Source organism: Osmerus mordax, chromosome 27, assembly GCF_038355195.1.
Source record: "Osmerus mordax isolate fOsmMor3 chromosome 27, fOsmMor3.pri, whole genome shotgun sequence".
In the NCBI taxonomy this organism is placed as follows: domain Eukaryota; kingdom Metazoa; phylum Chordata; class Actinopteri; order Osmeriformes; family Osmeridae; genus Osmerus; species Osmerus mordax.
In genome coordinates, this window is record NC_090076.1 from 9,328,205 (window position 1) to 9,345,481 (window position 17,277).

The following is a 17,277-nucleotide window of genomic DNA, read 5'->3' on the forward strand; positions in this document are numbered from 1 at the left end:
TACTGACTGACCCTAGCTGACACTAACTTCAACCCAAATTGCTGGTTTTGTTGTGGACTGAGTTTGGGCCGTTTCCCCCCCAAAAAACGAAAGAATTCTATCCAAGCGAATAGCGTGTTCCTGTTGTACATTCAACGTTTTATCCATCCCTCCTCCTGTCCTACCAGACACCCCATTATCACCCTCCAATAGAAGATTCAACTCTGCTGTTGCTAGGCAGGATAGACAGAGTGTGACTCAGCATTGAAAAAGGTCCTAATGCATTGTGTGTGTGTGTTCAGGCTTAAACCCCTGTCCCCAAACACACGTGACCTGGCTTATCATACAGCCCTCCTCTGAGGGGGTGGAGAGATGAGGGCTGATAAAGATGATGCGCTCAGGGGTGCAGGGTCTTCTGGAGGCCTTGTGGGGGGAGGGGAGATAAGATGACGGGCTACGACAAGTATCGTATCAGTCACTCGCGGCGGTTCCGACGCGCTACAACCATCGTGGCCTCCCTCTCGTTCAGCTAACACACCGACCCAGTCAAGCTCTACTCACCCACGCGTGTCACCCTGCTGGTGAGAACGCGGCACTGCAGACGATGCACGCAGCGTTTAACTTTGTAACCAGTGTCTGCTCCTGTCTTTAGAAATTGATCCGGCTTCTCCCGCTCTTAAGAATCAGATTTGGTATGTTGTATCTACGGTCAGTCGTTTTGCGTCCCGGTTAGTGTTCCTGGAGTGTGATCTGCAGTTCTGGGATGGTAGGGAGCACCTAACACCAAACAGCTGTTTTTTTTTTATTCTTTGCTCTCTCCTCCCTGGTCATTAAATCACTAAGTCGTTGCTGCGCTAACCTCTCCTGTCAGTGGGACCTTAAAATAGGGTCTAGGAAGACTAGGGTGGCAGGCCAAAGGCCCGGAGTCTAGCCCTCGGGATGAACTCACTGGTCTCAGGGGATTCTGGGACTTATTGTGAGCTCTGCACAGGAACAGCCAATGACTGAACGGTAGCCCACGCACAACAGCCAATCAGAATATAGAATGCGAAGGCAGGGAAGAGAAGGAAGCGAACACAAACTGCACGTGGGCACATTGCAGTCGGGTTTGCAGTTTTAGGAAAACTTTTTTTATTATGCGATGGTGTCTTTTTTCTTTAAACAGAAACGGCTTCCACTGGTTATAAAGTAAAGCACCGGTTTTAGAAGCTGCTTGATGAGTAAAACACAAACACAAAAGAATCTCTTCAGAAACCGTTACTGTTTATCTTGATTCCCTCCCAAAGTTGGGCCTACCCTGCTCTCTCTCTTCTCTACGCTGCTGCAACGACGGCCTACATACTCATAATACGATGTTGGATTGCACGGTCTTTCAAGTTTTCGCCATCTAAAGCCTTTGTCATCAGCTGGGTAATCTGTGTTGGGGTACACTGCAGTTCAAAGCTTATTTCCAAAAAGTTTGTAACAAATACAACAGTCTGAGGATTACTCTCTCTCGTTCGGTCTTTCTCTCAATGACAAACATTAGCATATACACATGTTTAGTTATTATCTGAAACCACACATAAAACGTGTTTTAGGTTTGACGGTCTGTTGTGTGTGTGTGTGTAGGGTGGACTTATCCTGAACGATAAGTGCTTCTAACTCAACCATTTTTGTGCGTACCATTTGGTTACCAAACCTCTGCAACTTATAGTGCATAAGCACTGGGCCCAAACTCTGTCGTGTGTGTGACATCAAACAAAATCACTCGCTTATTTGCCACCTCCATCCCCCCCAAAAAAACTATAATACTAATAAAGATTTAAAAAACTTTCCCCCCCATGCAAACTTTGGTGTCCATGACTGTGATGACACACACACAGAACAAAAGAAAACATAACATGAACCACCCAAAAAAAGAATCTCCGAGCCCCCTCCCCCCTCCCTCCCATCCCTCCCCCAACCCTTTCAGCAGCAGTCTACATGGAGGAAAGCTCTGGCCATCGTCTGGTATGCTACATTGTTTTTGCTTTTCGTACGGATAGGGACAGAGGTCATACACATCATCATCATCATCATCATCATCTCTCGCATTCCGTGAAACAAGCAGGAACAAACAAAGAACGAGTCAAAATTTCAAAAGAACAAAAATGAGGGGGGAAAACAAACAAAAACAAAAGCTTAAAATGGGAGTGTATCATTTTTTTCTCTGAAAGTTGTCCCGTCTGAAGCGTAGCAGCGGGTCCCCTGAAACTCGTCTCTTCAGTTGCCTTCCGTTTTTTTCACATTCACAAACATTAAAACGTCCTTGTGCAAATCAAGCAGTCTTTAGGTAAGAATGCCCTCCGAATTGTTCTAGTAAAAATATATATAACTTCAAGGTGGCTGAAGTGTTGCAGCGAGTGTTTTTTTTTTTTCTTGTTTGTTTATTTCTTTCTGGTGTTGGAGGGGGTGGTTGGTGGTGAGGGGATCCGATCGCGTCTTTAGACCCCCTGCCCCCCTCTGGGTCTCTGTGGCACAGGGGCCTGTTGTCTCTGTGTGTGTGTGTGTAGCAGGGCTCATCTGCGTCCAGAGGGCATCTGTGCGTAGACGGGGTATGCCAGGCGCACGTTGAGGGAGTCGTTGTGCTGGACCAGGGAGGTTTGGTGGTAGTGAATGACCAGCTCTTTCAGGGAGCCGTATAGGTTGTATGGCTCGGCGAAGCCGTAGCCGCGCGCCGTGCTGTAGATCACGCAGTGCTTCACCTCGCTCTCCACGCTGCAGGAGGGGCCAGAGAAGGAACACGGAACCAGGTGAGGTTAGAACCCTCTCGCCTGGTTTCTAGTTGGGTGTGCTCAAGCCTTCGGCGAACACAACCATTGTTCTCTCTCATATTTATTATTATTATTATTTTCCCACCCTTAAGGATCCCTCAATATTTGGACTACAGAGACAGCATCGAGTGGTGTACTCACACGACGGAGCATGCGTAGCAGCCCTTCTTACTGCTCTCCCTGATGAGGAAGGCCCCGTCTGGCTTCCCCAGCAGCAGGTCCTCTGACTGCGTCCGGTTCAGGTCTCCCACGAACCAGCTCTTCTCATCGTAGTGGGGCAGGACCTCGTCCTCCTCGTTCACAAAGTACCCTCTGGGTGGGGAGAGGGAGGGAGACACGGGTCATACAGGGCGCCGTAACTCGCTCATCTAGCGCTGGGGTTGACACGGTTGGTGTGGCTGAACTAGGTTAGCTTGTCCCCCCCCCCCCGCTGGCAGGAATAACAGACTTACTCGTCAGTGTTGTCGCTTTTGATCCCCAGCCAGTCGTTAATTCGTTTCTGACGCACCCCTTTGTGGTTCAGCCAGCTGTACAGAAAGAAGAAAACAAGGAAGAGTTAAAGAAAATCAGTCCAGCTACGCATTCATGTCATCCTACACGTCAATGCTGGAGCGTGCCAAGTCAGGCTGTCAAACAAGCGAGGAGAGCCCACAGGAGAGGCGCGTCTGGATTGGAAGCAGACTAGTAATGGTAATGCCCGTTCTTAGAATTCAGGGCATCCAGCTAAGTAGCTTCACCTAGAAAGCCTCACTAAGACCAACCTCCCAAGCCTCCAACCTGGCAACCTGAAGGATAACCCCCCCTGGGGGTAACCTTGCACCCTCCGACCTAGCGCAGGTTGTCAAGCTTGTGGCGTTCACGCCGTGCGCAGGCTTAACGTTAGAACATCACACCTTTTTATTGGATCAGTGTCCTTCCTGGAGTTCACTTAAGTCCCCACAGAGGATCACAGACACACAGGGGGTACCCAGTCCCCACAGAGGATCACAGACACACAGGGGGTACCCAGTCCCCACAGAGGATCACAGACACACAGGGGGTACCCAGTCCCCACAGAGGATCACAGACACACAGGGGGTACCCAGTCCCCACAGAGGATCACAGACACACAGGGGGTACTCAGTCCCCACAGAGGATCACAGACACACAGGGGGTACCCAGTCCCCACAGAGGATCACAGACACACAGGGGGTACCCAGTCCCCACAGAGGATCACAGACACACAGGGGGTACTCAGTCCCCACAGAGAATCACAGACAGACTGATACTCACACAAGGTACTGGTCTCGGATCTTGCGCAGCTGGATCAGGTCGGGTTTAAGGCTGTTCATCTTCTTGTCCGTTTCCCGGTTGTCCAGCGCCTGGGTCTTCAGGTCCTGCTCCAGACTGATCTTGCTGTCGTGGATTTCCCCAAGGCGAGACTTGAGCTTCTCGTAGTTCATCATGATCCTGTGGAGCGAGGAGGATTACACCAGGTTAGTTTGGGATTACGTGTCGTTACAGGAGATTTCACCTCTGCCGACTGTCGAGGCACTGAATGGTCTGGGTTCCAAGAAATGCACACTTGACCAAAACACTTCAGAAGTGTTTCCTTTTTTTAGGCGTGTGTGTGTATACATTTTCTTCAGTGCAAAAATACACATTCTTACTTCAAAAACAAGCCTCTTGTTGTAGTCGCCGGCAACAAAGAAATATTGTTCTATTGGCATTTCTATTGTCTGAGCTGGTGTTGTGTGTGTTCACCTCTCGATCTCCTTGTCGTTGCCCTCTCGGCGGAAGCGCTCGATGTACTCCTTGCTGTAGCGTTCCTGTGTGTGACACTGCTCCTCGAAGATCTTGATGGTCTCGTTGAATGCCTCGATGGCTGTCCTCTTCATCTGGATCTCCTGAGGGGGCCACCACGGACAAACCAGAGCGTCAGACCACGAGCCATGGTCGAGCAGGTGAAGGTGTGTGTGTGTGTGTGTGTGTGTGTGTGTGTGTGTGTGTACCTGCGAGGTCTTGGTGTACTCCTCGTACAGCCGGTCGTACTCTTTGCTCTTCTCCTGATATTGATTGTGATATTCCTGTAGCTTCTTCCCCACAGCGTCGATGTTGTCCTCCTTCACCAGCTGATCCTGAAGACGGGGGAGGAGGAGAGAGTTACAGAGAGGTACAACTACTGCACACACAGAGAGAGAGGTACAACTACTGCACAGAGAGAGAGAGAGAGAGAGAGAGAGAGAGGTACAACTACCACACAGAGAGAGAGAGAGGTACAACTACCACACAGAGAGAGAGAGGTACAACTACCACACAGAGAGAGAGAGGTACAACTACCACACACAGAGAGAGAGAGAGAGAGAGAGGTACAACTACTGCACAGAGAGAGAGAGAGGTACAACTACCACACACAGAGAGAGAGAGAGAGAGAGAGAGGTACAACTACCACACAGAGAGAGAGAGAGAGAGAGAGAGGTACAACTACCACACAGAGAGAGAGAGAGAGAGAGAGAGAGAGAGAGAGAGAGAGGTACAACTACTGCACAGAGAGAGAGAGAGGTACAACTACCACACACAGAGAGAGAGAGAGAGAGAGGTACAACTACCACACAGAGAGAGAGAGAGAGAGAGAGAGAGAGAGAGAGAGAGGTACAACTACCACACAGAGAGAGAGAGAGAGAGAGAGAGAGAGAGAGAGAGAGAGAGGTACAACTACCACAGAGAGAGAGAGAGAGAGAGAGAGAGAGAGAGGTACAACTACCACACAGAGAGAGAGAGAGAGAGAGAGAGGTACAACTACCACACAGAGAGAGAGAGAGAGAGAGAGAGAGAGAGAGAGGTACAACTACCACACAGAGAGAGAGAGTCCAGGGGTGCTGGGCAGGGGGAGGACAGAGTCCCCTCTGCCCTGCTCTTTCTGCTCCCATGGGGACCGAGCCCTCCGTCGCTGCTCATTAATAAACGAGCAGAGGTGTTCGGTGGGAGTGGCTGAGTAATGACTCGCCCGGCCGCCCGGAGAGAGCGGCCGCTAGGAAACGCGGAGGCGTCCTGTCCACATCAAGGACGGGCGCAATTATTTAGGAGAGCGCGGCGCCGGCGAGGCATCAGGGCCATATTTCACACCGTGCGCAATCCTGCTGCCGCAGCACTTTCTACAACACCCCCCTCTCCTACCCCCAACACCCCCCTCTCCTACCACCCCCTACCCCCAACACCCCCCTCTCCTACCACCCCCTACCCCCAACACCCTCCTCTCCTACCACCCCCCTACCCCCAGGACAGGATGAAATAGAGTTGGAGAAAGGGGACAGAAAGCATAACAAGAAGAGTGTAGAGAGAGAGAGGGAGTTACATTTACATTTAGTCATTTAGCAGACGCTCTTATCCAGAGCGACTTACAGTAAGTACAGGGACATTCTCCCAGAGGCAAGTAGGGTGAAGTGCATTGCCCAAGGACACAACGTTGTTTGGCACAGCCGGGAATCGAACCAACAACCTTCTGATTAATAGCCCGACTCCCTCACCGCTCAGCCACCTGACCCCCCTGAGTTGTGTGTGTATGTGCTCACCTGCTGGTAGCGGGAGATGGGATACATGAGCTTGACGTCCAGCTTGGTGTTGTACTGGGCCAGGGACTCGTGTCGGTAGTGGCTGATGAGCTCCACCACAGAGCCGAACGTCAGAGGGTCTGAGAAGCCGTACTTGCCGTCCCGGTGGTAGATCTTGATCAGCTTGTTGTTTCCCCCTTTCCTGGAGAGAGGGAGAGAGAGAGCTATAACATACATACTCAAACAGTGATGCTCCCTTATAGACTGTTGCTGGCTTCACAGAAAGTGAGACTGTGTGTGTGTGTGTGTGTGTACCTCAGGGTTAGCGTGTAGTCTCCGTGCATCTTGGTGGAGGCGTCCCGGACCAGGAAGGTCCCGTCAGGCATGTCCCTCAGCTTGTCATTGACCTCCTCCCTGTGGACGAGGGGGGGGGAGAGAGAGAGAGAGACAGAGGGGGAGAGAGGGGAAGGGAGAGAGAGAGAGAGAGAGAGAGAGAGGAAGGGAGAGAGAGAGCGCAGGGTTAACACCAGTGAGCCAGTCCACAGACGGCAAACACAGACTCCCACAGAACCATCCAATTAGCAGGAGCTTCTCGTCTGGTAAGAACACTCTGGTCTGGTGTGCCCTGTCTCCCACACAGACATCTGTGCTGTGTGTGTGTGTTGGCTGCGGGCAGAGGCCTGTGTCCCTCCGGTCTGCTTTACATGGTCTACCTAACCCTGTCTACACACACACACACACACACACACACACACACACACACACACAGAGCTCCGGTCTGCTTTACATGGTCTACCTAACCCTGTCTACACACACACACACACACACACACACACACACAGAGCTCCGGTCTGCTTTACATGGTCTACCTAACCCTGTCTACACACACACACACACACACACACACACACACACACACACACACACACACACACACACACACACACACACACACACACACACACACACACACACACACACACACACACAGCTCCGGTCTGTAGGTTTCCCAGCGTCCCAGACAGGCTTTAGGGGGGCTTCTGTGTCTGTCTGAAGAGCAGCTTGCCCCCCCCTGCCCCCCCCCGCCCCCCCCTGCCCCCCGCCCCCACCCCCCGTCTGAGCCCGTGGGGGCAGTAAGCCATGTCATGCTGAGGAAGCAGGCAGACCAGACCCCCCTTCACACACCACCCAATCTCCCCTCCAGTCAGCTGACCTCTACATGCCAGTCACTGTGTGTGTGTCTAGGTCTGTGTGTGTGTGTGTGCGTGTGTGTGTGCGTGTGTATATCTAGGTCTGTGTGTGCGTGTGTGTGTGCGTGTGTATATCTAGGTCTGTGTGTGTGTAGGTCTATGTGTGATAATGGAGTTTCATTTGGCATGACAACACTATTCTGAAACTTGGACCCCAGAGAGAGAGAGTTCCTGCCAAAACTCATTAACATGCATCTGTGTGTTTGTGGAGATGTCATGTGTGTGGGGGGGGCATGTATATGTATGTTTATGCATGTCTGTGTGTGTGTGTTGATGTTCTGAATAATGTGAGTAATCAGAGCATGAAAGCTGACCCAGGGCTAGTCCTGACAGACTGTCTAGAGCTCCCAGCCCTGCAGATCTGCTCTCCTCCCAGCCCTGCAAACGATACCTCTGTCTGTCTGTGTGTGTATGCATGCAAGTAAATCACGATGTCTCTGTTCTCGACAGAGACAACATTTCAATTGAAATGTCTGTGTGTCTTTGTATGCATTTACAGTAAACCTGTGTGTGTGTGTGTGTGTCTGCCTGTCTCAGATGTCTGTCAGCTTTGGAGGGGCAGTAAGCTGCACTTACTGGTGTTGGACATCAGATATAGACTAAAGCCAGGCTCTGAGCACTGCTGTAATCTGCTCAGACCTGGGACTGGCTGACTGGTCCAGCCTCACACACACACACACACCCTGGCCCAGCCACACACACACACACACACACACTTCTAAAATAGCTGATGGTGAGGCAAGAGCAGAATGGATAAGAGCAAAGCAGGCCTGAAATAGTAACATTATAATCAGGAGAGTTGGAACAAACACACAGGTTCTGCAAGGTGTGTGTCCTGTGTGTGTGTCCTGTGTGTGTGTGTCCTGTGTGTGTCCTGTGTGTGGGCGGGTGAGTTAGCATGTGAGACAGTGTGTGTGTGTGTGTGTGTGTGTGTACACATACCTGGATATGTCTCCCCAGTACCACTCGGCCTCCTGTAGCGAGCCCACAGACCCCTCCTTCATCACACTGCTGCTCACTGGAGTCACTGGAGTCACTGGAGCCACTGGAGCCACTGGAGTCACAGGCTTGGCTGGCTTAGGAGGAAGAGCTAGAGAGGGAGGGAGGGAGGGAGGGAGAAGGAGAATGTTAAGTATGAAACGGATCAATCCCTTGACTACTCCTGCTTCTCTTAGTCTCTGGCCCTAGTCCTGATCCGAGTTCATGCCTCCCTCTCTCCCTCCCTCCTGAACAGGCTCAGACCTCAGTTGTCCAAACAGGAATATCGGAGACATCTCCCCCTCCTTCTAGGAACTGATTAATAATTCAAGAAGGACAGAAAAGAATCCCAACACCAGCGGAGAATACTAATCCAGCGTTCGTACCGGCCCTTCTCTCTCCAACACCCAGCGAAGGGTTTCTGTGTTCTAACAAACACGTCCACGGTAGATGGATGAAGCAGAGAGCTGGGAGCAGAACACAGGAGAACTCCATTCATTATCACCCCCTCCCAGCCTTCTGTGCTGGAAGCAGCTTCACAGCAGTAACTCACACAGAGAGGGGAACACTGGAACTGAATAAGCATCGTACATCATGCTCTTCCTTAGAGATGGATGGCGTGTGTGTGTGTGCGTGTGTGATTGTGACCACGGCCCGACACACTAGTCTGTGTTTGCTTTACACACACATTAGCAGCTGGCTGGATCGCGATGCACACACACACATCCGATGCACTCCTCGGTGTGTGTGTGTGTTTTGACTTTGTGGTCAAACTCTTCTACATGAATGTTCAACAAAAGAGAGTTGGGAAATTTCAACTTGCTTTCAGCCTAACTGTCTGTTAGGTGGTCTTTCAGAGGGCGGGGGGGGCAGACTAGCCAGGTGCAACTAGGAAAAAAGTGAAGTCATTTTGCTGGCTGGGGGGGGGGGGGGGGGTGGGGGGGTGCCTCTTACCTCCTGCAGCTCAACAGTGGCTCCTCTGTTACCCAGAGCAGCTTGAGCCAAGTCAAACTAACCTGCCTCTGACCCAGACACCACTCTACACACACACGCGCGCGCGGAAGGACTCGATGCGGACAGGAAGGTCTGGATGATTGACAGGAGTTGTAATGGCCTACTTGACTGGAGCGTTTGGAGAGACTGAATGGGAAGTACATTTGATGAAGGGGCCTACTGAGAAAGTACAGTACACAGCCACACACACACACACACCCAGCCACACACACACACACCGGATATCATAGTGAGTGGGTTGGAGTGTGCCCATGCAGGAGAGTGAGGTGCCACACTGAACTGCAGAGAGACTGGTGCCTGAGAGAGAGAGAGTGTGTGTGTCATGGAGGATTAGACATCCTCTAGTCACCAGATAGGGCTACATAAGCTTCTCCTGTTCTGGACATCATCTAAAAGATCTGGGACTTTTAACATCAGAAGTGATTTAAATGTGATTCTTCTGATTGCAGTAAAGTGCCAGGTGTGCTTTCTGAGCTGCGGTGTGGAGGCGAGCCAGCAGGGGGCGACGGTCAGGCCTGCCTGAGGAAGAGGCTCACTTTTCTTCTACTTCAGCAGGGAGAAACTTGAGTCTGTTTAATGGAAACCAGTTCCTGCCGTTGGCCTGGCAGTTGGCGTGCACACACACACGGCGGCAAGGTGTGGGGTGAGTCGGCTGCTCCAGTCAGAGAGGAGGGGGCGTGGCCGCTTCTGACGGCGTGTGACACGACACACACTTCCCCCTCGCCTCATCCCTGCCTCCCTTGCCCCCTCCCTCCTCTCATCCCTCCCTTCTCCTCACCTTATCCCTCCTCACCTCCTCTCACCCCTCCCTCCTCACTTCACCCCTCCCTCCTCACCTCACCCCTCCCTCCTCACCTCACCCCCTCCCTATCCCTCCCTCCTCCTCCTCCTCACCCCTCCCTCCTCCTCCTCACCCCTCCCTCCTCCTCCGCTCATCCCTCCCTCACCTCCTCCTCACCTCACCTCCTCACCCCTCCCACCTCCTCACCTAACCTCATCCCTCCCTCCTCCTCACCCCTCCCTCCTCCTCACCTCATCCCTCCCTCCTCCTCACCCCTCCCTCCTCCTCACCTCATCCCTCCCTCCTCCTCCCTCCCTCCTCCTCCTCCTCCTCCCTCCATAGACTCACAGGTGCACACACGCGTCTTTCTTTCCTGGCACACTAGGAGGGAGGCAGGAAGGCACGAGGGGGGCTGGAGGGGGGCTGGAGGGGGGCTGGAGGGGGGCTGGAGGCCAAGTGAATATGAAAGCCCTGGCTAGCTTGTTCCCGTGTGTGTGTGTGTGTGTGTGTGTGTGTGTGTGTGTGCAGGCCACCTGGTGCAAGGCAAGGCGTGGCGTGGTGTTTAATGTGGTACTTTAGATTTATGCGTGGCTGCTTGGTTCAGACAGAAAGAGTCATTAGCAGATTAATTATACATCCGCCTCAACCCAGCACCCCCCCTTCCTTCCTTCTCAAACTTTGATGCAGAGGAAACTTGCATCTTACTTTTTGTACTCTACAGAAGAAGAAAAAAAGAAAAAAAGGCTACGAGTTGGCTACAGTGCCACACACACACACACACACGGCAGATGAATTTCATCTGGTAACAAAGCTCCATTGAGGAATCTGTGAGTGTAGTGGCAGAGAAAGCCGGACCCAGAGCCAGCGAGCAGAGAGCAGAGAGGAAATGCCAGAGCTCCTCCACCCTCTCTCTCCCTCCCTCTCCACACTATCTCCCTCTCTCTTCCTCTCCACTCTCTCCCTCTTCCTCTCCACTCCACTCCCTCCCTGCACTCTCTCCCTCTCTCTCCTTCTCCACACCCTCCCTCTCTCCATCTCCCTCTCCACACCCTACATCTCCCTCCCTCTCCCTCCCTCTCTCCATACCCTACATCTCCCTCCCTCTCTCCATCTCCCTCTCTACACCCTACATCTCCCTCCCTCCCTCCATCTCCCTCTCTACACCCTCCCTCTCTCCATCTCCCTCTCCACACCCTGCCTCTCCTCCACCCTCTCTCCGCTGCTCTGACCACAGCAGAAGTCAGGTGCACCAGGAGGGAACCAAACTGTCCTGGCTGGGCTGTTTCCCTGCATCAGCTGGGACACACGCACGCTATTCCTTAAACCACACTTAGGGGAGAGAGATATGGAGAGCTTTACAGGCACAGAACAAGGGGCAGTTTGAAGGTTCCCTTTGTCCACTGTGTGTGTGTGTGTGTGTGTGTGTGTGTGTGTGTGTGTGTGTGTGTGTGTGTGTGTGTGTATATAGGCGTGTGCATGCATGACAACAACCTCCAAAGCCACAACACAATGCTATTCAGCCAACAAAGGACAACAGCATCAGTAGACCACACACACACACAAACACACTCCGGTTTGTCATTAGAAACAAAACATTAAATGAACCACAGGGCAACCTTTCACCCCACCCCCCACGGAGAAGAAAAATGTTAAGGGGGGGGGGGGGCTGTAAATGTGCCTGTCTGTTAACGAGGACCCCCGGAAAGTCTCGAACCAAAGTCAGTTCTCTGAGACAAAAAATAACCGATGCAAACTTAACAGTATTATCAACTGTCAAGTGATTTTCCAAATCAGTGTTCTTTTGACACTGTGCTGGGTCAGGACAAGTCACTGGGAGGTTTCACTGTGAGAGAGCGAGACACACGAGAGGAAGAGAGAGAAAGAGTGTGTGTGTGTGTGTGTGCTCTAGCAGGTGACCAGTGCGCTGCTGAACAAAGGAGCATCAGCGCCCAGCGCTCTCTCTCTTGCTCGCTCGCTCTCTCTCTCTTGCTCGCTCTCTTGCTCTTTCTCTCGCTCGCTCTCGTTCGCTCTCTCTCGCTCTCTCTCGCTCTCCTGCAGCCCCCAACCCCCCCTCGCAAGACAAAGGAGCACTCCTCAGCCACCCGCTCTGACACACACACACACACACAGCAAGATGGATCACCCGCCTACATCAGACACACTCCCTACACAGGCTTGGACGGGGAATTGAAACAGATAGTGTCCCTTTTAACAATAACTGTCACTTTAGTGTAAATCTATGACAGGCACACACACACACACACTACAAAGAGCCACCATGGGGGCAGCAGTGCAGCGCGGGGCTTGAGATCAGGGCACAGAGGAAGAGCGTGTCCCCGCAGAGTTGCAGCCAGCTGTTCTACTCAGGAGCATGGGAAGCACAGGTTTGAGCGGCAGACCAGTGACCTAGCATCAACACTAGCACCCTACAGCTATCCCTGTCTGCCCTTCCACACACACACACACACACACACACACACACTGATTACCATGTCAAAGCAGAGCTCTTAATAACTCTTACCCAATTTACCCCACAGTAGAACTGTCACCTAAATGAGCATGAAGCACTGCACTGGCGCCACGCACACTCCAAACTACTGCCAGGTAAGATGACTGCCGGGGGCCGGAGGGGTCTTGAAGCCCCTTAACCCTGTGTGTGTGTGTGTCGGGGGTGGGAGCCCAGAGGGTCCCCCTGACACACACACACAGACATGTAGAGACATGTCTGCCTGAGCAGCAGAGACATTACCAGGTTTAGCCTGTACACACACACACACACGTCCAGGCAGACAGCTTATCTTACCCTGGTGCCCTCGGAGCTCATGCACACACGCTATACTGCACTCCACTTCACACACACAATAGAGAGAACAGCAAGTGCACACAGACGAGAGAGAGAGAGTAACATAGAGGAAGAGAGAGAGAGAGGGAGGAGAGAGAGAGAGGAGGGCATAGGGTAGCAGAACACAGGAGACACAGAGCGAGAAAAGGAGAGAGAGAGAAAGAAGAAAGAAAGAAAAGAAGTCGTTCTTACCTTCCTCCTCCACTGGAGTCTTTGTGAGCTGCATGTTTAGTCAGCTGATCTCAGTCCACACACACACTCTCTCTCTCTTCGTCTCTCCTCCCTCTCTGTTTCTGTCACTCCCTCTCCCCCTCTCTCTCGCTCTCTGCCTCTGCTCTCTCTCCTCCTCTCTGTCCAACTGTCTTAGAGAGACCAGTGCTGATCCTAATATCAGACAGCTAATCTCTGAATGGAGACCAGCCTCAGCCAATCCAAGCAGAGGGGGGTGGGCCTAGTGAGAGAGGGGGGGGGGGCATGAGAGAGAGAGAAAACGAGAAGACCTTAAGGGGGTGGAGTTGAAGACCCCTACCCTCCCCCAGGTAAATAAATGGTGTCAGAGACACCTGGAGAACGACACAGGGAGAGAACACTAAAGACTCTGACACACACACACACACACCATCCCGTACCACTTCCCAAACGTGTGGCCTGTATGAATGGAAAAAGGGTCCTTAATCCTCAGAGCCCAGTTTCCACAGAACGGCCAAGCCATGTCTTAGAGATCCAGCTGACTATCTACACACACACACACACACACACTGCCCTGCGTGTGGAGGATGAAGGCTGAGACAGACAGACATTAACCAGACTCATGTGTTCTGACTGGGTTGCCTACAGTCCCACATGTGGAGAGAGAGAGAGAAGTAAAGAGAGGGAGAAAAAAAAGTATAGAGAGATATACGGAGGGAGGGATGGAAAGACAAAGGAAAGCTAGAGAGTCCTCTGTGTCGAAAGACTAAGAACACCAGACCAGCGTAGGAACCAGTGGCCAGGTCATGCTGCCCTACGGCTGCATGATGTCATCCCCCCATTTAGACTGGAGAAGAGAAGAAAGAAAACTGCTGATATTCCATGTGGTGTCGTCCGACCTGCGAAGTAACCTACACCCCATCTCTGGAACCTTACACACAGTGAGGGGCGTAGCTACGTTGCCGTTAGAGACGAAGGCTGACCTTCCCTTGGGACTGTGCTCCACCTGTAATGATCACCCAGCGCCACGGTCACACACACACACACACAGAGAGCTGCTGCCCCCGGCGCTACCTCCTGACTGTCAGTGCCTTTCACAATTTTCTTCCACTGTTATGAATATTCGAATGAACATCTGTATGACTCTCAGCTTGCCCCCTCCCCTCCTCAGAGGACGGAGGCCACAGAGAAAGACGAGACAACGAAAGCCCCCGAACACAACGAGAAGGACGTGCTTTTCCCTGAGCCAAGATGTTTTTCTCTTGTTTGTGTGTGTGCGTGCGTGTTTTCTGTGTGTCGGGGACCGCACTGGCATTTAGCGCTGAGATAAGATTAATGTGCGGATCACATAGGGTCTTTCATTCAGGAGAACAGAGAGAGAGAGAGGCGGACCATTCAGCCCGTCGGCCTCCCAGCCCTCTCTCTCTCTCCCCCCCTTGCAGCAAGGTCCGTCCCTCAGCCTGGAGCACTCTCACAGGCCCAGCACAAAGAAACACTGCACATTACACAACCGAGCCACCAGACAGGAAGCTAGCTCCTCTGGGTGATTTTTTATTCTGCTGTAGAACACAACAGAGAGCAGGAACAGGCTTCCTTCAACGTGTAATTATGTAATTACCCCTTTATTGTCACCACTAAATAATTATTCGGAGCGCTGAATACCTTTTTTGGAAGTCTAGCTACTCTAGACCCGAATTTAATTCGTTCTAAAGGCAAGTACACACTCGGAGACTAAATTACTGACACCTATGGCTATGATAAAGAATTGGGTATGAACTCATAACGAATAGGTGAAAGCCAGAGCAAGAACAGCGCCATTACAGTGCATCGCCAACGTATATGAATGGAAAGGACAGGGCATAGGGGACCACTTTCTTCATTCATTCCCTCCCAGGAACGACACAAAGCCTTTTCTAAGGAGATATCGTAAATGTTTGACCCGGAGAGGTTTACTGGACACGCAGAATAGCTAAGAATATTGTGACAAGCCACTTTACTCGCATGCGCAAGGCTAGGCTATACAAAGCAGCTTCTAGATATCTAAAAGCGTTTTACCAAGGACACGAGACCGGGGGGGGGGGGGGGGGGGGGGGGGGGGGATCTACCGGCAATTCCATTCAGTGCAATTCAACTGTGCGACATGAATTCAATAACGCACAGACAAGGATGGATTGGATGGGGGCTGCAAAATTGGGGGGATTGAGGGATTTATTCAAATATATGCGATTAGAATACCTACATGTCAGCCAACTAGAAAGATGCGCAGGCATACATTACATCGTCCCCTTTGCATGCATTCTGCGTCTTCAGCTGCGCGATAGTTCAACAGAGGGTTTTGAATCGAGACAATCTATTCAGATCTCTCGTTTCTGCTCTCTCTCCATCCCCTCCCCCACCACCATTTGGCCCAAACGTAATATATTTAACTAGGACACCGATGGCATTTCAAAGACGTAAAATCTATTAAATAAACTTATCCTTTGAGGTTCCTTGACTGTAAAAATGATAGACCGCTGGCATAGACTAGCCTACGGATCAAACAACTAAAGTAGACGCGCTGGTGATAATGTCCCAAAGAAACCGCGTATTTAACAGTAGCCGTTTAGCCTACAAATATAATTTTGTCAACTTTATCTGCGTTAATCTACAATGACAAAACGGTCCGAAGTTGACTTGTGGGACAATGGGGCAACAATTGTGTCCGAATATGACCGTCCGAGATAATACTGTTCATTGAAGCCACATCTCGCACGACATTAAGGCACCATTCTGTAGCAGTCGCTACACTTTACAGAAAACACGAAACATATTAACGAACCGAACAACGCGTCTGTTTCACTGTAACATGGCATGTTATATGGATGTCATTAACGTTTCGACAGTGGTGGAGAGATGATCACAAGTTTGCCAAACGACGTCTTGTCAGCTTGTGGCTCAATCATGGCGATGGAACGAACTATGCGAAAACGATACAGTGCGATAAGACGGAGAAGCAGCCTAGACAACTTAGTTATAGGACCATGTACATATGTAAGCTAAGTTTAGGCGGTGATAGTAGACCTATATGAGAAATAAATACATTTTAATGACTAGGGAGGGTGAATAGGCATTGTATGAATTCATATTGAAGCTATGCAAATCTCGCGATTTAACTGACAATCGCTCTACAAACAACCTGGGTCTCAAAGTTTTCACCATTGCATGCAATGATGACACATCTTCTCATACTATTACGTACACTGAGATAATGTGTTAAATCCGTTGTCATACCTGGCGGTTGGTCCATTTCTATGTAAAATATTAACTCTGTGGAATATGGCATCATAACATCCCTCCAATCATCGTCCTCTTTATCCGACGTCCAGACTGTGTTGTACATTGTCTCACTTCTCTTGCAGATCGCACTTAAGCAATCTTTCTCAAAACGATTATTAAAAAAACGGACCACGAAACACACGTATAAAACACTGGATACTGCTATCTATCTAGGACTAAACTTATATGATCTGAATTCCTGCTTCAGAATCAATAAATATAAGATGTGATCTGTAGAAGCGGCGGGTTCGACTGTTTTAACATCGTTTCTCCTGTTCTAAAGGCCTATAATATGTTCTAACAGTCTTACAGAACAGAAAGTAGATGCCAGCTCTACAATCCTGTCCGTTCCTTAGACACCGGGCTGTAGACTTCATTTTAAGCACACTGACAGAGCGCGGAGAACTCTTCACATCATATAGGACAAACCACTTCACACACGCACACAGGGGTCAGGCGTTTCTAACAATGACGCACCTAAAATGCTTGCGCGCTTCTATCGCGCTGAATTCCAACATAACAGCGGCATTTGTCTACGAGTAGACGAGTTGGATTTTAATGTTGTTCAACTGCTTTGTGATCAAAAGCATCGCATTTGGTTAAG

The 17,277-nt window shown here is 50.9% G+C and overlaps 1 protein-coding gene across 1 annotated transcript; it reads right to left on the bottom strand.

The window, feature by feature from the left end:
* Positions 1-1,940: 1,940 nt before the first annotated feature.
* On the bottom strand, positions 1,941-17,027 carry pik3r3b (phosphoinositide-3-kinase, regulatory subunit 3b (gamma)). Its single transcript, XM_067230366.1, has 10 exons — positions 16,629-17,027; positions 8,497-8,644; positions 6,620-6,718; positions 6,326-6,506; positions 4,766-4,891; positions 4,518-4,660; positions 4,047-4,223; positions 3,227-3,301; positions 2,916-3,086; positions 1,941-2,718 (listed from the first exon to the last, which is right to left on the bottom strand). The coding sequence occupies exons 1-10, from the start codon at positions 16,735-16,737 to the stop codon at positions 2,520-2,522; spliced, it is 1,428 nt and encodes a 475-aa protein (XP_067086467.1). The 5' UTR covers positions 16,738-17,027; the 3' UTR covers positions 1,941-2,519.
* Positions 17,028-17,277: the final 250 nt, after the last annotated feature.

What these genes read in the sequence shown, in the direction of transcription:
- pik3r3b (XM_067230366.1), bottom strand. Translation starts at nt 16,737, where the DNA reads ATGTACAACACAGTCTGGACGTCGGATAAAGAGGACGATGATTGGAGG. An exon ending in TACTGGGGAGACATATCCAG is followed by an intron (nt 6,719 to 8,496) that starts GTATGTGTACAC and finishes CCTCGTCCACAG; the next exon opens with GGAGGAGGTCAATGACAAGC. An exon ending in CCATCTCCCGCTACCAGCAG is followed by an intron (nt 4,892 to 6,325) that starts GTGAGCACATAC and finishes CCCCGTCTTCAG; the next exon opens with GATCAGCTGGTGAAGGAGGA.